The sequence below is a fragment of the Peromyscus californicus genome, unplaced genomic scaffold, assembly GCF_007827085.1.
Source record: "Peromyscus californicus insignis strain IS unplaced genomic scaffold, ASM782708v3 Scaffold_14__1_contigs__length_90479793_seg_2, whole genome shotgun sequence".
Classification (NCBI taxonomy): domain Eukaryota; kingdom Metazoa; phylum Chordata; class Mammalia; order Rodentia; family Cricetidae; genus Peromyscus; species Peromyscus californicus.
In genome coordinates, this window is record NW_026294436.1 from 12,396,105 (window position 1) to 12,418,157 (window position 22,053).

Sequence of the window (22,053 nt, forward strand, 5' to 3'; positions counted from 1 at the left end):
TGGGTGTTACTCTCACAGCATTGGAGGCGTGGTGCTGGTGAATCTGTCGGGGTCTGAAAAGTCTGCTGGAAGAGACACAATAGGTAAGAACGTGACTGTGCTCTTCTAGGGCATTCAGGGAAGCTTTGTGCATACTGCTGGGCATGCAGATACGTGTACACACAGCATGTCACTAACAGGCACTTAGTTTTATTACATTTACTTGTGTGTGTGTGTGTGTGTGTGTGTGTGTGTGTGTGTGTGTGTGTGTTCACGTGCATGTGACACGTCTTATGTGTGGAAGTCAGAGGATAATCTGTAAGAATCAAATCTTTCCTTTCACTGTGGTCGCCAGGGATTGAACTCAGGTTCCAGGCTTGGAAACAAACACTTTTCCGACTAAGCCATTGTACTGACCCAATAACAAGGGTCTTTAAAAATTTGTCTTTTAATTGAACTTTCCCTTTGGAAGTGATGCTTAAAAAACAAAAACAAAAACGAAAACAAAAAAAAGAGGCTGTTATATGACCTTCACCCAGATTCTCCCAACATTTTAACTTACATAACTACAAAGCAATTATAGAAATCAGGAATGAATGTTACCTACTAATTTTCTCATTCACTTTTGTATCTTTCATGAGCAGTTACTACTATAGTGAACACTTAATTTTGGTAGTATGGGCTATAGACCCATCCTTAATGTAGCCATCTTTCCCATAATGGCCTGAGATCTTTTATTGATTTGCATTTGGTTGTCTTGTTCCTCTAAAGTCCCTTCAGTAGGAATCCTAATGCAGTCTTCCTTGTCTTCTGTGAGTTTGACACTAAGGAAGGGTACAGCTTATTTATCTTGTACAGTGTTTCTCCATTCTAGTTGGGGTTCATCTAGAATTCTTTCTAGTTAAATTGGTGTTGTACGGATTGGTAGTAATACCACGACAGTAATATTTCCTGATCTGATTGGTGTTGGTGCCTTCTCTGAAGACCCATGACATTGCTTTAACCTTTTGCTAGTGATGTTGGTATTAAAGTAGTGTCTGTCTGGGAGCACCAGGGAGAGGTGACTAGTTGTTGAAGTAGCAGGCATCTTGTGGGGAGATACTGTGAGGGTATAGAAATATCCTGTTGTCTTACTCACTAATTTTCTCATCAGTCTTATTCCTTGTCTTAACAGTTACTATTATAGTAAACATTTAATTTTTATCTACTGCCTGGATTTAGCAAAAACAAAGGCAGAGCCCAACTTAATTTCTCTAGGCGGCAGTGGCAGTGGCGGCGGCGGCGGCGTATGCCTTTAATCCCAGCACTCGGGAGGTAGAGGCAGGAGGATCTGAGTTTGAGGCCAGCCTGGTCTGCAGAACAAGTTCCAGGACAGCCAGGACTACACAGAGAAATCCTGTCTTGAAAAACCAAAACCACAAACAGACAAACAAACAACAACCACAAAAAATCCAAACAAAAAAAACCCATAATATATATTTTGTAAGATTTTGTTGACAGGCTTTAAAATTTTTTGATAATAATAAAAAATAGAGTTAATAAATATTGTTCTTTGACTAGATTAAAGTATTGAGTGGTCACTTGGTGCATTGGTAATTGTTTATGAAGACTTACTTAAGGGTTGTTGAGCACAAGTTAATGAAGACAGGAATTAGTCACACACTGTGAGCTTCATATTATATTGCACATTATCAACCAATTATAAGAAAACATTATGTGCTTGTAGTTTTTAAACAGTTTCTGGTTTAAAATAAGATACAGGAATTACAAAACAAAGCCACTAGAGAATAAATTAATGACTTTTTTTTTTTATCTTTGTGTGGATATATGGTATGTGTAAGTGTACATGTGAGTGTGTTAGTATAGGTGCACATGTGACACCATGCTTGTGTGGAGGTCAGAGGGCAACCTCAAGTGTTGGTCCTTGATTTCCACCTTGTTTGAGAAGGGGTCTTCTGTTATTTGCACTGTGTGCCTGGCTGCTGGCTTGTAAACTTCCTAGGATTCTCTTGTCCCTGCCTCCCATCTCATTGTAGGCGTGCTGGGATTACAGATGCATGCACTTCCATGTCTGACTTGATATGGGTCATGGGAATTCAGACTCATGTCCTCATATTTGTGTGGCAAGTGCTTTGCCCACTGGGCCATCTCCCAACCCATAATACCATATTTAATATTAGTAGACGTTCCATTGTCTAACAGAAGAGAAATCAATGGAAATTTGGCAGAGTAGAAAGGATGCTGGGTGGAAGAGGTGTGGCCTTAGGGATGTGGTGGTAGAGCATCTGGAAATCCACATGGAGGGATGGGAAGAATAAGGTCAGCAATGGCTTAGAGATGGAGAGAAGCCTGTGTCAAAATGGTTCCTGTAGAGCCGTGGTTCTTAACCTGTGGGTTTCTCAACCCTTTGGGAATGACCCTTTCACAGAGGTCACCTCAGATCCTCAGAAAACATAGATATTTACGTTATGATACATAACAGTAGCAAAATTACAGCTATGAAGTAGCAACGAAAATAACTTTATGGTTGGAAGTCACCACAGCATAAGGAACTGTATTAGTGGACACAGCATTAGGAAGGTTGAGAACCACTGATATAGAGAAAAGTAAGTGCATGTTTCAAAATTAAAGACAAAATGTTACTTATCTGACTTTCATTGTGGGTGTTCAGTTAGGTCACTAAGGCAAATGCTTTTGTATAAATTTATTTATCCATTTAGTTCCTTCCTATCCTACAGGAGGAGCTGGATGGAATGAGTTAGTTTTTTTCATTTTTGCATTCTCATTTCTTAATTTAGTATTCAATGTATTATTAGACTCTAATAATATTAAATATATGTAGTAATGTATGTTGAATGAGTTCATGAATGGATAGAAGAGCTTAAATCATTTATTGGTTTTTACAGGTTCCATTTGGTCCCTTGCTGGAGCGATGCTCTATGCTGTCTACATTGTGATGATCAAGAGAAAGGTAGACAGAGAAGATAAATTGGATATTCCAATGTTCTTTGGCAAGTATATGTCTAACCTTTTAGGCTATTTACTTGAAATTATAAATTCATAGGTTATTTTTTGAGAGACTGTGGAGGCCTTTTTCCTCTTCCATATGATTTTTATTTATTTATTTTTATTTTCTTGGAAATATTGTGGATTCCAAGGTCTCTCACTGAACCTTCTGGGCCTCACGGTTCAGCCAGACTAGCTGGCCACTGGGTCCTAGAGAGCCATGTCTGCGTGTCCCCAGAGCTGAGGGTAGAAGTGAGCACACCTGTGTGCTGAGACTGTACTCATGTTGGAGCAGTGAGCACTTGACTGACTGCACCATCTGCCCAGCCAAAGCGCAGTCGCCAGTCGCCAGGTGCTGATGCTGTTTTTTCCTGGAATTGAGCTGTTTGTAGAACTAATCTTCAAACCAGCACAAGTTCCAGTTAAGTAAGCCACTGAAGCCCTTTGTGAGATCTGTTTCTAATAGTGTTATCAAGTCTGGAAAATTGAAATCAGCCGTGATTTTAACCCTGTGTCTCTTCTACACTCAGGTTTTGTAGGTCTGTTTAATCTGCTGCTCTTATGGCCGGGGTTCTTTCTACTTCATTACACTGGCTTTGAGGACTTCGAGTTTCCCAATAAAGTGGTGCTTTTGTGCATCGTTATCAATGGCCTCGTCGGAACAGTTCTTTCCGAGTTCCTCTGGCTGTGGTAGGCGCTGTCACTTCTGCACCCCTTTTGTTGTCAGTTTGTTGCCTTAGGAGTAGTTGGGACATTTCTGTGTCTTCTGAGTTCTGAGGGTCCCTTCTGTGTGCTTCCCTTGCACACAGGTACTTGTAATTCAATATATTTATTCTGATAGAGCAAGGACTGGGATTTTAACTTTTGTGGGTCCATCACAAAGAGGATACATAGAGAGAAACTCAAAAGTGTTTGTTTAATAAATGAGTGACTATAACTATGTGAACTAATACTGTTCTGGTCTCCTTCCTGCTGCTGTGCTAAACACTCTGACCAAAAGTGACTTAGGGGAGGAGAGAGTTTCTTGGCTAACACTTCCAGGTCACAGTCCATCACTGAGGGAAGTCAGGGCAGGCCCGCCCACATTAATCATCAATTAAGACAATCTTAACAGACATGACACAGGCCAACCAATCCCTCAGTTGAGACTTCCTCAGATGATTCTAAGCCAATGGTTCTCCACCTGTGGGTCATGACCCCTTTGGAGGTCCAAACGACCCTTTCACAGGGGTCACATGTCAGATATCCTACATATCAGATATTTACATTACGATCCATAACAGTACCAAGGTTACAGTTAATGACGTAGTAACGAAATAATTTTATGGTTGGGATCACCACAACATGAGGGACTGTATTAAAGGTTTGCAGCATTAGGAAGGTCAGAACCACTGCTCTAGGCTATGTTAAGTTGAGAGCTGAAGCCAACTAGGACAATACAAATTGTTTAAATTTGTAAAAATGCTTTCAAGGAGTTGGTTTACATATATGAAATTATCAATCGGTAAAAGATTTCTTTTAAAGTATAGTGTTGGGGGTTGGGACGATAGCTCAGTTGATAAGGTTCTTGCTGCACAAACATGAGGGTCTGAGCTTGGATATCTAAGCAAGGTGTCGTGCATCTCTAACACTAACATGGGAGCACAGAGATGGGAAGAGCCATGGAACTCACTAGCCAGCCCGTCTAGCTGAATCAGTGACCGAGGTTCAGTGAGAGAACTAGTCTCGAAATAAGGTGAAGAGTAAAACAGACGGTGAATGTTGACCTCTGGCCTATACATGCACACATGTGTACATACACCTGAGTGCATATGCACACACATGAACATGTACAAGTGAACATATAAAGCCTAGTGTTATACAATTGAAAGTAGCCATGGACTAGTGGACATCATATGGTTGTGTGAGATGTAAGAATTCACTGATTCTTAGTGTGACTCCAGGGGTGTTGCTTACGTAGGGAGCTTGGGACTATTTGGTTGTTCACAGGCTTTTTGTTGTTGTTGTTACATTTATATTCAGAGCTTTACAAATGAATGAGTCAGATGTAGAAATCATGAATGGTTAACTTGGGATGCTAGCATACTATAATATGTTAGAATTTTTCTCATTTAATGACAATAAGTTTAAAATAAGTTGGAACACAGTATCCCATATGGAGTGTGTGAGACTTCCATTATAGTCTTATACTGTTTCTATCACATTGAAGTTTTCAGAGAGCTGGGCCTTGTGGCACAGGCTTATCAGTTTCTAAAAGTTTGTGTGTGATTTCAATTTTAATAATTCTGTTTGGGAGCTAGAGAGATGTCTCCGTCTTTAAGAGTACATGCTGGTCTTGCGAAGGACCTAAATTCACTTCTCAGCATCCATGTTAGGAAGCTTACCCCTGCCTAACTCCAGCTTCAGAGGGATCCCACATCCTCTTCTGGTCCCTAAGGACACTGCATTCACATGTACAGACCCACCCTTATTCACGTAATTTAAAAATTAGTTTTTAAAATCTAAAGAAAGGTAATGTGGTTTTGTTAGGTATCATCAAAAAACTAAAAACTCTACTCAGTAATTTTTAAATTAATGAAATATAATCTATATATCCAAAGTTGAATAATATAGGCAAACAGATTTCAAAATAGTATAAAGCACCCAGAACACTGTATAATTCCATGTTTGTATTTCTAAATAGTAGAGGACAAACTTTGGAGTCATTTTAGTAACTATTATTTTTTGTATCTCTGTCCATACTCAGCTTTCACCTCTGCTTGGGATCTCTCAGGCACGTATTATAGGATAGGACATCTTGGTTCAATTTATTCCATGGCATTTTAAAAAATGTTTTTAATATAGAAATTATGTTTCCTTTCTTCTTTTCAGGGGCTGCTTTCTTACCTCATCGTTGATAGGCACACTTGCATTAAGCCTTACAATACCTCTCTCCATCATAGCCGACATGTGCATGCAAAAGGTAAGCCAGGCTCTTCCTGGGACGCCCTAGGAACGTTACTGCAGCAGACACAGGGACAGTTAAGGGTGTGTTTAATAGTACGGGGAGCAGGGATGGATAAGACTTGAGGCTTCTCCCTCTAAAGGGACTCCAGCACATGGAAACATAAGCAGTAGGGCTCAGGAGATGGCTCAGTCAGTAGAGTGACTCTGCAAGTGTGAGGACTGGACCTTGATCCCCAGAATCCATATAAAAACAAAAGCCCGGAGTAGTGTTGTATGCTTGTAATCCCAGGGCTGGGGAGGTGGAGAAAGGAGGAATCCTGGGGTTCACTGTCACTGACCAGCCAGCCTAGCCCACAGGGGAAGTCCTAAGCCAGTAAATGACTTTCTTTCAAAAAACATCACCTAAGGAAGACAGCCATCTTAGGTTTCTATTGCTGTGAAGAGACACCATGACCACGACAACTCTTAGAAAGGAAAACATTTCACTGGGGTTTGAGAGCTTTAGTTTTGTCTTCATGTTGGCATGCAGGCAGGCATAATGATGGAGAAGGAGCTGAGGGTTCTACATCTTGATACTCAGGCAGCAGAAACAGCTGTGTCCCATACTGGCCATAGCTTGATCATATGTGACCTCAAAGCCCACCACCACAGTGACACATTTCCTCCAACAAGGCCACACCTCCTAATAGTACCACTCCCTATGGGCCAACTATTCAAACACATGAGTCTGTGGGGCCATACCCATTCAAACCACCACAACAGCCAAGGTTCTGGTCTCTATAGTCATGGCATATCAAATGTACATACACCCATACCCATATGCACATGCATACACACTAAATAAATAAGTAAATTATATAAATAAATAACATAAAATTCAAAAGAAACAGATCATCTTCATTTTGGTCTTCCAATATTTTCCCATTAGTTTCCAGGTTAAGGGGAGTGGCTTTATTCAGGGCTTGTAGTTTTTGAGTAGCTCTTTGTTCCCGGTGTCTTTGGTACAGGTCCACTGTGTGCAATAGGAGATGGCGCTAGCACACTAGTGTGAGTGACTTGGCCTCTGAGGTCAGCACCAGTGCTTGCTTTAACACTGTGCTAACACTGCTGTCGGTCCAAGTGAACTCCAGGAGAATGCTCAGCTCTGTCACAGTTAGCCAAGGTGTCCCTGACCTCTTATACCATGTCCTGGTCTGGCCATGGGGATTCTGATGATAAATTATGGTGCAGAAGTAACACCCAGAGGCATCTCTGACTGCAGCTTCGAGCAATGAGTTACAAATTTCTTTTCTTTTTTTTTTTTTTTTTTCTTAAGGTAGGGTCTCACTGTATTACCCTGGCTGGTCTGAAACACACTACATTGATCAAGCTGGCCTTGAACTCACAGGGATCCACCTGCCTTAGCCTTCCAAGTGCTGGAATTAAAGGCGTGTGCTACCTCACCCTATGGAAAAAGTTTCTTTAGTGCTTCTAAGGGGGCAGGGGAGAGAGGTGTGCCTTTGCCTAAAGCTTCAGGAGGGAGACAGCCACTCACTCTGCATTTGGAATTTGAATATTTTAAGTCATAAGTAATCATATTGTGCACATGTGTGTTGGCTTAATGCAATTTGAAAATGGAAATATTTGAAAGCTGCAGGTTTCTAGTGTGTTCTAGTAACCTTATTTTTAGTGCTATTTTTATTTAGGTCTTTGTGTACCTTATGGATAAAAGCAAAAAAATCTCAGTGATGTGTATATTTTTTATTTAAAATGGTTCTGTAGGGATAGGAGATGGCTCAGTGGTTAAGAGCACTTACTGCTTGTACAGAGGACTTGGGTTCGGTTCCCATCAGGCAGCTCACAACCACCTGTAACTCTAGCTGCAGGCGATCCAACACCCTCTTCTGGCCTCTGCCAGCACCTGTACACATGTGGCCCACATATACTCAGGCACACACATATACACATAAATAAATCTTTACAAAATAATTCTGTGCTGATATTTGTAGATTATTAGATGTTCTGGTAATCCATCTGGTAATTCCAAAAAATGTTACATTTTATCAATACTTTGATAGCTAACTGTGGGCTTCTCAGTTTCTCTTAATGAGGGCTCATTCCTGGGTGTTCTGTGGGTCACTGAACCTCTGTGTGCATGTACTGTGCAAATCAGGTTGGAGGATTATTTTGTTTTCTCTGTTAATGGTGGTGTTAATGGGCCAGTGTGTGCTTTCCAGCAGAGGGTGTTTTCCCTATGAAAACTCTCCTTTTTCCTTTTCTTTTCTGTGCATGTGTATGTTTGAATGAGTACATGTGTGCACATGTGTGTATGTGCATGCAGAGGACAGCATTGGGTGTTGTTCCTAAGGTGCTGTCCGGCTATTTTTGAGACTGTCTCTTCTTGGGCCCTGGAGCTTTCTGAGTAGACTAACTGGCCAGTGGGCTCAGAGATCCTTGTGGCTTCACCTCCTAAGTGCTAGCATTTCAAGTGCACCACCTTTCCCAAGTTTCATTATTAGGGTTCAGGGATCACCCAGAATATTTATTAGGATTCTGGGGATCAAATTTAATTCTTTATGCTTATGAAGTCAAGCACTTTATTGAGCCATCTCTTTTGTCCTTTATTTTTCTTTGTAATTGTCAGAAGAGGACAAATGTTTTTTCCTCATTTAGCAAACAGGAATGGCTATTTCCTTCGGTAAAACAGATCACCACTGTGTCCCTCATCAGCCTCAGTAGTCGGTGCAGGCTGCTTAGAAAATTGTTTTGGATGCTTTAGTCAGATCTAGACACTAAAGGTAACTTCTTAACACAAAGGATGGACTTTTAAGCTTTATGATATTTCATTATCTTCAGTTTCTTGAGGAACTTGATCGGTGATGGATAAGAGGATCATAAGGGTTGCATCAGAGGGCTCTTTAGTGCTGAAGCCTGGCTTCTTGCCTGCTCCTGTTCACTTGGTCAGAAGTAAATTCTGAACTTTTTTCTCATTTGTACGTGTGCGTGTGCATGGATTTGTGCCATCGTGTATATGTGGCAGTCAGAGAAGGACCCCAGGAGTCGGTTCTCTCTTTCCACTGTATGGGTCCCAAGGATTAACTCATGTCTCCAGGCTTGGCTTCAGATGCCTTTACCTGCTGAGCTATCTCTCTGGACCTGATCCTGAGCATGTTTTCATCCTTTGATAGAGAAATAACCAGTTTTGAGTGTTATAATTTGAATTTGTGGGGCTGGAGGTTAAGAGCACTTGTTGCTCTTCCAGAGGATTTGAGTTCAAATTCCAGCATCCATGTCGGGGAGCTCACAGTCACCTGCAACTCCAGCTGCAGAGAAAGAAATGCCGTGTTCTGTCCCCTGCTGACACCAGCAGAGATATACATACACATGACTAAAATAAGTAAATAAATATTCAAAATTATAAGTAATAGCCAGGTGGTGGTGGCTCATGCCTTTAATCCCAGCACTCGGGAAGCAGAGGCAGGCGGATCTCTGTGAGTTTGAGGCCAGCCTGGTCTATAAATCAAGTTCTAGGACAGCCAGGGCTGTTATACCGAGAAATCCTGTCTAAAAACAAAACAAACAAACAAAGACTAAAATTATAAATAATTAGAATTTATTACAAATTATTCAAAAAGGCTTGCACAAGTTGTCTGTAAGGGTCTTAATTGGTTTTAACACTAATAACTGTGATGCAACCGTTAACACAGCTATAACATAACGGTTATTTTCAAATCTGAAATTTTGAAGGTAGTGTTAGAAATTGAGGAAGAAAAGTACACTTGTGAGCAGGAGTGACCATTACAGAGGAAATGGGCACTATGGTGCTGGAGACAGAAACCCCATGTATGGACATCCCCACCTTGGGCACTGCATCTGCAAATATCAGCAGATTTTCGTTGCTTTTCTTTTGCCCATTCCTTTAGAGCAGTAACTATTGCTACTAGTTACTTAGGCAAGTAGAATTATAAAGTAAAGTCCTAAATCCTTTTATATAATAATACCTCATAACATATTATCAGTGTTTAGTCTGTCTTCTTGGTATTTTAATGTATAGTAAAGGTAAAAATTGCCTTAATGATAATTTTGAGGTTTTATTTGAATCTTTTGTTTTAGGTGCAGTTTTCTTGGTTATTTTTTGCAGGCGCTATCCCTGTGTTCTTTTCATTTTTTATTGTTACTCTCCTATGCCATTATAATAATTGGGATCCTGTGATGGTCGGGGTCAGAAGAATTTTTGCCTTTATATGCAGAAAACATCGAATTCAGAGGTATGTTTTATCCCACAAAGATTGTTTTAAGCTTGTATGTGTGCATTCATTCGTTCATTTGTGTTTGCATGCACCTTCATGTATGTGCACGTGCATGAGGAGAGACCAGAGGTCCATGTCAAATGTTTTCCCTAAGCTCCACCTTAGTTTGTTGAGTGTTTCACTGGTGTTGGCTAGTTTGGGTAGCCTTACCATTTTGACTAGGCTGGCCGGCGTCGAGCCCCAGGGACCCTCCCTCCTGTTTCCACCACTGGGATTACAGATGCTTCTGTCTTGCCTGGCCATCTTACATGGGTTAGGGGTGATTGAATTTGTGTCTCTGTATGCTTGTGAGGCAAGCATTAATAACCAAGCCATCTCCCAGCCCTTGTTTGTGTTTTTGAAATATCGTCTTAGTAACCCTGCCTGGCCCTGAACTCTGATCCTCTCGCCTCAGTCTTCTGAGCACTGGGATCACAGCATAGATTTTTAAAGAATGATGTCTGCAGGTGGGTGTGGCTGTGTTTTCCTGTAATCTCAGCAACTCAAGAGAGAGGGCCTGTAGGATTCTGAGATTGGGGCTAGCTTGGGCTACAGAGGGAGACCCTGTTTCAACAGACAAAACAACAGCGATGGCTAAGTATACTGAGGATCACCACAGTGGCCTGGCTCTAGGGATTTTGACAGGAATTGTTGAAAGAATGGATTACATAATTTGTGTTGTATAAGGAAAAAGAGATGCGTGTGATTTCTTTGGATGATGAGATTATTTCTTCACTGCTAATGTTTAGGAAGCAAATGTTTTGGTTCACAGGTGGTCTGTAATTAATTTAAATATAGAAAACTTTGGCTTGGGTGCGGTTCATAATAGATTGTGTTAGCACTGTCTTACATTTCCTTTTCTAAGTTTCTTTTTAAGAGAGAAAGCTTTTTGTATTGCACTTCAAAACCATGAAGGAAATTGCTGGTTCTGCCACTAACTGTGTCTTGTCCTCCCAGCTTCAGACAGGGTAGCAGGCTATTTCTGAGGTTAAAAGCTCTCTTAACTGTTGCCTTCTCTTTAGAGTTCCAGAAGACAGTGAACAGTGTGAGAGCCTCATTCTTATGCACAGCGTTTCTCAGGAGGATGGAGCTACTTAGCTGTCGTCTGTAGTCCAGGTGTGTATTCGAGCAAACACCATGAAACACAAGTTTTGTGGTGTTCTTAGTCTCTAGAATGTTCAAATGTGGGACTGGTCAGCCTGCCTCCCTCTCTCCCTCTCCCTCCCACTTCCTCCCTCCCTTCCATCTTTCCATTTTGAGACAAGATCTCTTTATGTAGCCCTGGCTGGGCTGGAGCTTGTTATGTGGACCAGACTAACCCAAACTCACAGAGATCCCCTGCCTCTTACTTCCAGAGTATTGGGATTAAAGGTGTGCACCACCACCACATCCTGCCCCTGCAGGAGATTTTCTAGAATGAGTTGCTTGAGGTGGCCCAAAGTGCTCCAACCCTTGGAGTCAAACCAATTGGGTTGCAGATCTCCAGGTTCTTCCACAGCTGGCTGTGTGGCACTTTAGGAGCTTCTTGGCCTCTTGGAGCCTGTTTCCTTGTTTGGGAAGTGGCATTGTGCTAGAGCAGTCTTACAGGTGCTGAGTTCCAAGTGTCACACTAGTGCCTTCCTCTCCTTAGATGGTCAGTGAGTTTTCACTCTCTCTCTCTCTTTCTCTCTCTCACTCTGTGTGTGTGTGTGTGTGTGTGTGTGTGTGTGTGTGTGTGTGTGTGTGTGTCCATGTGCATGCATGTGTTTCTGTATGGCCTCTGGCCAGAAGTTGACATCTGTTCTCTTCCTTTATCATTCTCAACAGTCTCTCACTGAACCTGGAGCTCACTGATTCAGCTAGGCTGGCTGGCCAGCAAATCCCAGGAATCCTCCTGCTCCACCTCCCAGCACTGGATTCCAGGCGTGTGCTGCCAGTGCTGCCTGGCTTTCCTGTGGGTTCTGGGGTCTGAGCTCAGGTCCTCATGTTCGTGCAGCTCACACTTTCCCAGCTGAGTCATCTCAGCCTCTGTTCCATTTTTCTTCATGTAAATCATTTCTTCTAATGATAAACTCTTACTATAAACAAAGAAAAGGGCTGGAGAGATGGCTCAGAGGTTAAGAGCACTGGCTGTTCTTCCAGAGGTCCTGAGTTCAATTCCCAGCAACCATATGGTGGCTCCCAACCATCTGTAATGAGATCTGGCACCCTCTTCTGGCCTGCAGACAGAACACTGTATACATAATAAATAAATCTTAAAAAAAAAAAGGAGAAAATAAAAAATAAAATATTTTAGAATGTATTACATCTCTTCTCCCTCCCCACCGTGTGCAAATGTGTGTGTGAACTTGAGTTTCCTTATAGAAACATGGGTGAGGCGTTATTTTTATAACAGTATGAACAACCTGCTGTAGCACTGAAGAAAACATCTCTCCTTTCCTCAGCAGCCATGAACTTCCCATAGTTCCTTAGGAAGGGGTGGACCAGATGTTAACTGCCCATCACCCCCAGTTGTGGCTGATTCTCTTGGACCTGCCGGTCTCTTCACAGACTATGCTCATGTCTCTGTTGCTTGTCTGTCCAGCTTTAGGCATCTCCAGTTGACAAACATTTTTACTAAGGTAGATGAGGATCTCTGTTCCCACACCACATGCTCGCCTCCTGATTCCATGTCATTCTGTCCTCTCCATCATCTGGTGGGGCATGGTGACACACGATGTAAACCCAGCATTTGGGAAGTCGAAGCAGGAAGCGATCAAGGTCATCCTCCACCACATAGTGAGTTTGAGGCCAGCCTGGGCCACATGAAATCATGTCTCAAAAAATCAACCAACCAACCAAACAAACAAACAGAAAACAGAACAAACAGCAGTTCCCCACTACTTCTGTACAGTTGCTGCATAATTTGGATAGCTCTCCATTCTGTCAGGGAAGCCTGACCGCATAGCTGACATTCTGTTCGGTGTGTCCCGATTCCTGCTATCCGTTACTTCCTTACCCTTTCTTGGTTGTATTCTTCATGGCCACCCAAGAGTTGATTGCTGTTGTTGGTTCTCTTTGTTCATGCAGTTTATTCCTCCTAAGGAAAATGGCTTTTTATTGTCTGCTGTCTTTTAAGTGAGGCTTGTGGAACAGGTGTGCCATCTTTAAATTGAAAATAATAGGGCTGGAGAGATGGCTCGGTGCTAAGAGTGCTTGGGTTCTTGCAGAGGAGCTGAGCTTGGTTCCTAACACACACACCAGGCAGGTCACAACTGCCTCTAACTCCAGCTGAGGGATGCCATGACCTTTCTGGCCTCAGACACTGCATTCATGTGTACACACCCCCAGACAGACACACAAATAGAATAAAATCTGTAGCTTACAAACAACTGTGAAGGTGGTATTTAGGGTGTCTTCATGCCATCGCATTTTTATGGGTTATCTTTCTGTGGAGTGCTCGTCATCCCTCTCAGAGTCACATTCAACACCCCCTTCCCCGCAAACCAGGCTGCGTTTCAGTGGTTGGAAAAGCCAGAGCCAGAGACAGATGAGCTGGTGACGAGTAGAGAAGGTGGGACACCGTCAAGTAGCACAGACTAGAAGAGGCTGAGTGGAGGCTTTGTCACCATAGGGTAACAGTAGACTGTGCCGGGAATAAAACTAATGCTGGCACACCGTACTTACCTAGTGTGGTGTCAGACCTGCTGTTGCCATGGAACTTGTCCTAATTTTTCTAATGTTTATTTACTTAATGCATGTTTGTGTGTGCATACATGTGCACACATACTCATGTGCACTGCCACAGCGTGTACATGGAGGTTAGAGGCTAACTTGAGGGACTTGGATCTCTTTCCACATGTAGGTTCCAAAAATTGAACTCAGGTCATCAGACTCAGTGGCAAGCACCTTTCCCCCTGAGCTATCTTGCTGTCCCTGTCCTGAATTCTTCTCAACTCAAGATCAAGTATCTAGTTACTAAATAGATGTATTGTGTATAATGGGTATTTCAACATTAAGAAAATTTGCTTCTCAGACTCTCTCTGCTACAGAAAGTAAAATGATGTAAATGATAAATAACTGTCTTCTGTATCCTTTTGTTTTTAGCGTAATGGAACATTCTACGGTGGAGAGACAATCTGGCAAGTTCTTTGTAGAAGTGTTTCAGTGCCTAGTCTGAACAATACCAGTTTCAATTCTTTGAAACTCTAAATACATTCTCCTCATGTCTGCTTTCTTCATTTCCAAAATGAAGGATGTTCCATGTAGGTTGTGTGCAGTCCAGTTGCTCTAAAGGACCAACTTGCCTTATGTATCAGTTCAGTTCATGAAATCACTGGAACTAATCAAGGAAGAAAATCTTTCTGGGGACTCTTAAAAATGCCCATTCAGACCGAGTAAGACTCTTTCCAGGAAATCACCTAAGTGAGTAGATGAGCATTCTGACAGGCAGACACTAACTGCATTGTCTTCAGTGGGTGCAGATTATCTTTTTGAGTTTTGTAGATTGTAAGATAACCACACAGAAGAAATGCTAGTTAATGTAACTAGTATGTTTATGCAAAGCTGGCGGTGCTTTAGAGGACAAATGTTTGAGAAGAGATCTGGTCCAAGTGCACTCCCTGTGTGATTCCTTCCTGGTGTTCGGTGCCTTGTATCTTAAAAAATGTGACAAGCCAGCCGGGCGGTGGTGGTGGTGGTGGTGGTGCACGCCTTTAATCCCAGCACTTGGCAGGCAGAGGCAGGTGGATCTCTGTGAGTTTGAGGCCAGCCTGGTCTACACAGTGAGTTCCAGGACAGGTTCCAAAGCTACACAGAGAAACCCTGTCTCGAAAAAAAAAAAAAAAAAAAGGGGAAGAAAAGAAAGAAGAAAAGGTGACAAGCGGTAACAGTTTTAAAGAGGAAGAATTGGAAACTGGAAAATCACATTTCTACGGGCTGTGTGGCTATACATTAGTTGAGAAAGCTCTGTTTAATTTAGAGTTTTAAAGGAATATTCTCTCTTCAATTAAGAAATTTTCATAATGGAATGGTTTAAATTGAAGTGATAAAGAATATTATTAGAATAAAATGTTTGTATATGTATTTGTGTATTAAAGATGTATCAAGTAATTTTGTATTCTTTCCACATATAAATTACTCTAAAACTGGGTGCTGCTTCCTTAAACAATCTTACTTTCCTAAGTAAATGTAAATGGTTAAAATAAAAAAGAAAGGCAAGGAGATACTTTGGTGAAAAGATGATATTTGATTCTTTTGTCTATCACTATTAAATCATGGGGCTGGGAGTTCATCTCAGTTGGTAGAGTGCTTGCTTGGCACATGAAGCCCTGGGTTCCATTCCTAGCCTGCATAAACCAAGTGAAGTGGTGCACACCTGTAATCCCAGCACTCAGGCGGTGGAGGCAGGAGGATCAGGAGCTCAAAATCATGCATGGCTACCTAGTGAATTTAAGGCCAGCCTTGGATAGTGAGACCTATCTCAAAGTACATATAAAATACTCCTAACTGTGACTCCTAAATTGAGGTCTTAAGCATTACTCACAGTATGTGTGCTTTTGGAATTGCTTCTTGTCAGTGAGCTTATATCTGAGGATTCTCTGTATTCTGGGTAGTCAGAATCCAATCCTGTTTCAAGTTAAATAAGAACAAGAACCATTCTCCAAATCACTTAGTGAATCTCATTTTTAAAAATTCCCTTTATAGTGTTCCACTTTATCCTGTTCACATTTGTAAAATTGGTCTGGTGTTAACCTGAATCTAAAATGAAGGTTAGCTGTCCTTCTGCTTAGTCCTGAATCCTCTGTATTATGTTAATTTAAATAGCAGACAGCTGTGTTTTTTCACTTGGGGGCCACTGTTGTTGGTTATTATTATTATTTTTTCACTCTTTTGGCTCTTTTTGGGGCCTGCCACCCAACTCCCAAATAAATCACACATGGAGGTTTATTCTTAATTATAAATGCCTGGCCCTAGCTTGGCTTGATCTTGCCAGCTTTTCTTAAATTATCCCATCTACCTTTTGCCTCTGGGTTTTTTTCCTTTTCTTACTCCATGGCTGGCTGAATGGCTGGGTGGCTGGCCCCTAGCGTCCTCCTCCTTTTGGTCTCTCGCTCTTCTTTCTCTCCCAGATTTCTCCTTCTATTTATTCTCTCTCCTGCCAGCCCATCTATACTTTCTCCTGCCTCAATATTGGCTGTTCAACTCTGTTAGACCATCAGGTGTTTTAGACAGGCAAAGTATCACAGCTTCACAGAGTTAAACTGTAGCTGGAGAATTTTTCTCCAGCTCCCACCGCCAAGTCCTGCCAGTCCCGCCAGTCCCGGAGCCCATTTATAAAATAAACACACAGACTCTTACATTATTTAAACTCCTCAGGCCTATCATTGTCTAGCTCTCACTCTTATATTCAGCCCATTTCTATTAATCTTTACTTTGCCACGTGGCTCGTGGCTTACCAGTACTTTACATCTTCCTTGAATTCTTGTCCCTCCTATACTTCCTGCCTGGTCACTGGCCAATCAGTGCTTTATTTATATGGAGCGATATCCACAGCATTAAACAAATGCAACATAAAAGAATGCAACCCATCTTTGCATCATTAAAATAAATGTTCCACAGCATAAACAAATTAACAATCTTAAAATAATATTCCAAAATAGGCTACAAGTAATTCTTAATGCTAAAACCAATGCTGGTTGGCATGATAAAAGACATACAAAGGATAGGGAGATGTCTCAGTCAGTAAAGTGCTTGCCTTGTCAAGCATGTGGGTCTGGGTGAGATCTCCAGAACTGATGTAAAAATAGCCAGATGTGGTGGTGATGGAGAAGGAGGACCCCTGGGGCTTGCTGGCCCACTTTGTAAGGTCCAAATCAGTGGAAGACCCTGCCTCAAAAAACAAGTTGTGGGGCCAGGGACATGACTCAGCTTGCTGCAGCAGCTTGCTGATCTGACTTGGATGAAGAGCCCATGTAAAACAGCCAGTTGTGATATGGCTCTCTAAACCCTGCACTCCTGTGGTGATGTGGGAGGGGAAGACACAAGAGTTGCCAGAAGCTGGCTGGCCAACCAGTATAAAGTATGCAGTGCATGCAGAAATGGGAGAAAATGTTAACAAGGTGGGAACTACAAGCAACTCCTGAGGGTTGTTCCCTGGTCACCACACACACTTTGGCTTGTGTGTGACTGAACACATGAACACACAATAACATTCTTAAAAATCAAGGTGGGCAGTACCTGAGGAATGGCAATTGATAATGACCTACACACATTCTTCATATATGCACACACACCCTTACTGCAGACACAAACACATGTACGTGCATGCACACACACAATGTGGATTTCTGAGGAACTTTTAGAAATAACTTACTGAAGTATTATGTTGTCTTAAGTTTGGAGAAATAGCTGAGAGTCCTATATCTTGCAGGAAACAGGAAGTCACCTGTCACACTGGGCTGTATCCTGAGCATGGGAAACCTCAGCCCACCCTCACATTGACACACTTCCTCTAACAAAGCCATACCTACTCGAACAAAGCCACACCTAATAGTGCCACTCCCTGTGAGATTATGGGGACCAATTATGTTCAAACCACCACACATGTCAATTACTCAAAAGACTAATTCTGGTTGTTTATTATCCATAGCTAGTTTTCTGGATTTGCTGACAGAGTTTACAAAGATCTCCAGCAATTTCCAGGGTGAAATAATTGAGTTAATGGAAGTAAAACTCAAGTATCAGATAATTTTCTAAATACTGTGGGCAGAACGGGTGGGTTCTGCATGCTCTGCATGCATGTCTCACAGATGACCATTGCCACTTGGGATTCAGGAACTGATGAGTAAGCCTCAGTTAACCTGAGTGACGGATCTGCAGCAGGTCCCTGGAGGAAGCACCATTGAAATTGTGAATGTTGGGGTGAATTACCACCACTTTACTCTCCTACCTGCCATCTGTCCCCTCAAGTTTTATTTTTCTGGGTGATTTATTATTTTTTAAACTAATTTATTCTTTGATCATTTTATACATGTATATGATATTTTCTGGTACCCCCATTCTCCACCCCTTTACCCTCCTACTCCCACAAACACCTTCCCGCCCCACACCTCCACCAAGACCTCATCTCACTGTCATGTTTTGGTTTTGCTTTTGCTTTGTGAGCCATTGTGACACTGTCTACTGATTCACAAGTGACTTACCAGGGGCTCCATCACTAATGATAATGACCTTCTTTCCCCCAGCAGCCCTCCCCTGTTATTATCTCCCCTGGTGGAGTAGGGTCCCAGGAGCCCCTACCCCATCTGAGACAACAGTAGGATCTTCTCAGTAGGGTCTAGGTCCCCAGCCAAAGACTACTAAACAGCTTTATAAGCAAGTGGATTCCCTCTGGTGGACACAGCCTCAAATGCAACTAGAGTAGTTGGTCATGCCATTATTACTCCAGTGGGCATATTGCTTTGCAGGTGTGTTTGTAGCAATTTAGAGTCCACAGTTCAGCAAGCCTGTTGATGGCTTTTCTCTCTCAGAGCTTGCATAGCACGTCTAGTACTATGAAAGGTAGCCAGCAGGGAGGAGACTTTCAGCTCAGTCTCAACAGGATTTCTCCTAAAGCATGTCAAGTTTTCAGCAGTAGGATCTCCACATATCCTTCAGGTGGTAGGCACATTGCCCATGATGAACTCAGCATACATCTCGCTGAACTCTAACATTATTAGACAGTGGCCAAAGCAATGTCCCTGGTTCAGCCTCAGCCCACCCAAGTCACCTAGCAGCCACTTCTACTGGCTCCTGTATTGGTGGCAATACCTCCTTCCATCCAGGGCTCCTATAAAGGCCCCACATTAGGGTAGGCCATTTCCATAGGTTCCAGGTCCTCTGGGACGTCAAGCCAACAGTGTGCGACAGAACCCATACCTTCCTGGGCTTAGTTCTGCTGTGGCCTGCCCAAAAGTTGACAAGAAGTGTTCATGGCTCCAGTCCTGGTGGCCCATAACCTCTGGACTAATATGCATCACCTGCAGTCTCAATGGAGGTCAGGATGTCTGAAGCCCCTGCTCTTTCCTGCTCTAGCTGGAAGCCCATTTTTCTTATTATATGGATATGTATATATCTGTGTGTGGATATATGCACATGAGTGCAGTGCCCTTGGTCAAGAAGAGAATGTTGAATCCCCTGGAGCTGGAGTTATGGGTAGTTGTGAGTCACCCAATGTGGGTGTTGAGAAATGAACTTGGGTTCTCGATAGGAGCAGTATATGCTCTTATACACTGAGCCGTCATCTCTCCAGCCCCTATCTGGGTAATTCTTATATTTAAATGCTGTAGCCATTGGAGACTGAGCAACTGTGTACGCTGCAGCCGCCTCCTTTAGTCCGTCCTCCTCCTCCTCCTCCTCCCCACCCCCTTCAGAGCTTCCTTCCTCTTCTTTGGTCTCCTCCTTCTTACCCCCCTCCTCCATCTCCTTCTTCTTGTTCATTTTGTTGTTTTGAGATGGCCTTACTCCCAGGGTAGCCCCAGAACCACTATCTAGTTAATTCTCTCCTTAGAACTCCTAATCCTTCTGCCTAAACTTCTGAAGTGCTGGAATTACAGATGTATGCCTCTCCTCCGTGATTTGTATTTTAGGGTTTATCTCAAAAAGTAAATTGCTGAAAGTTGGGTACCGTCGTCTGTACCACCTACTAAGGAGACAGAAGTAGGAGGAACCTTTGAACCCTAGAGTTTAGAGCTAATATAACGTAGCAAGACTCTATCTCAAAAATTAATTATAAATAAACAAGTATCCTAGTTTGCTATTATGATGCCGTGATAAAGCATTCTCTTTTTTATTAATTATTTCATTGATTTTACATACCAACCACAGTTTCTCCTCCCGTTCTCTCTCCGCTCCTCCCATCTACCCCACTCCCTATTCACTCCTCCCTCTCCATTCAGAAAGGGGCAGGCCTCCCCTGGGTGTGAACAAAGCATGGCACATCAAGTTGAGGCAGGACCAAGCTCCTCCCCCTGCATCAAGGCTAAGCAAGGTAATCCAGCATGGGGAACAGGTTCCCAAAAGCCGGCTAAGTGCCAGGGACAGGCCCTGATCTCCCTGCTAGGAGCCTTGCAAAGAGACCAAGCTACACAACTCTGACACACATGCAGAGGGCCTAGGTCAATCCCAGGCATGCTCCCTAACTGTAGGTTCAGAGTTGGTGAGCTCCCACGAGCTCAGGTCAGCCGTCCCTGTGGGTTCCCCATCATGACCTTGACCCCCTGACTCCTATAATCCCTCCTCCCTTTGTTCAGCAGGACTCTTGGCCCAGTGCTTGGCTGTGGGTCTCTGCATCTGCTTCCATCAGTTACTGGATGAAGGCTCTCTGATGACAGTTAGGATAGTCATCAATCTGATACAGGAGAAGGCCAGTTCAGGCCTAGATTGATGACGTGAGGGATCTGGTGGGACCGGGTGAGGGAGGCAGGTTGGAGGTGGGATGGAGGTGGAGAGTAATGAAAGAGACATCTTGATGGAGGCGGCATTTCAGGATTAGGGAGAAACCTGGTGTCAGGGAAACTCCCAGGAATCCACAAAGATGACCCTAGCTAAGACTCCTAGTCTGGTTATTACAGTGTCTCAAATTATGGCCCCAATAGAGGCAGTGTATTTAGGTTTTGGGTTTTTTGTTTGTTTGTCTTTTGTTTTCTTTTTTTATGTGTAAATGTGTACACATGTGTACAGCTGCACATGTGTGCAGATGGAAGCCAGAATTCACAGTAGATGTCACAATCTACCTAGTTTTGGCCATTTTTATTTATTCATTTTCTTTCTGTGCATGTGCATGCCACAGGACTCCCGGGGAGGCCAGAGGACCACCTGTGGGAGTGTGTGCTCCCCTGTCACAGATCCCAGACATTATACTCAGGCTGTCGGGCTTGGTGTCAAGGGCCTCCATGGGCTGAGCCGTCGCTCCAGCCTCCACCATATTTTTGGAAACAAAAGTCTCTCACCGAACCTGGAGCTGACAGATTCCGGTTGGCTAAGCGGGCTGGCCAGCAAGCCCCGGAGTTCTCCCAGTCTCTGCCTCCCAGACACTTAGCTTGCAGACATAAACCGCTATGCCCAGCCTTTTGTGGGTGCAGGGGATCTGAACTGGGGTCCTCATGCTTCCATGAGAGACACTTTATTGATTGTGTATTGTCTGGACAAGTTCCTGGTTGATGACCATCAGAACCCCAAGGACAACAAGATGGAAATGAGACAGTGTCAGGAAAGCGTGGATGAATGTGTCTAGCAACTCGGAGGGTCATTCAGTATGTGTTGGGCATCTATGCGTCGCCTTTAAGTAAATTTCAAAGTTTTTATTGAGATGATGGCTTCTGTCAGGCTGGTGTAATTAATTCTTCACATTAAACTGGTTTTTGCCTGGCGACTGATGGATAGGACTCATTGTCTCGGGAGAAGTGAGCTCACAAGGTTAAGTGAGAATGTTCTCAGAGGTGTCCGGCCTTGTCTCAGGAAGAATGCTAATGTCCACTTTGATATCAATCATGGAAGACCAACTTGGGGTTGGGACTTTCTAGAAGCCACTTTTCTCATCAGATCTATAGCACCCATCCTCAGCATGCCTGCAGAATAACTAAAACCTCCCTAACGGATACAGGAGCTAATTAGGAAACAATATTCTCTATAATCTTACTAACAAATGAATTAAATGCCATTGACGCTCTAAGCGTTATTGGTTGCTGTCCTTTTTTCCTTTTGAAATAGGCTTTGTGAGTGGGTAATATTTCCAGAATTTGAAGACATAAGAGGTAAATCTTATCTGACATTTGCGGACTTAACTTATACCATGAACTATTGTACAATGTTGTATGCTGGGTTTTTAATGGTCATGTGCCATATGTGACCTGGT

General features: G+C 42.8%; 1 protein-coding gene across 10 annotated transcripts in view; it reads left to right on the forward strand.

Moving 5' to 3' along the window:
- Slc35f5 (solute carrier family 35 member F5) overlaps window positions 1-15,401 on the forward strand; it is a 36,316-nt gene extending 20,915 nt beyond the window's left edge. For 4 of the 10 annotated variants that reach the window (XM_052736771.1, XM_052736774.1, XM_052736773.1 and 1 more), the window contains 8 exons: window positions 19-83; window positions 2,886-2,990; window positions 3,516-3,675; window positions 5,732-5,758; window positions 5,857-5,947; window positions 10,024-10,178; window positions 11,222-11,315; window positions 14,265-15,401. In XM_052736771.1, the coding sequence (XP_052592731.1) occupies window positions 19-83; window positions 2,886-2,990; window positions 3,516-3,675; window positions 5,732-5,758; window positions 5,857-5,947; window positions 10,024-10,178; window positions 11,222-11,297 (679 nt within the window). In that variant the 3' untranslated portion in view covers window positions 11,298-11,315; window positions 14,265-15,401. The other 6 variants (XM_052736772.1, XM_052736770.1, XR_008217862.1 and 3 more) reach the window with 5 other exon arrangements.
- The last annotated feature ends 6,652 nt before the right edge of the window (window positions 15,402-22,053 follow it).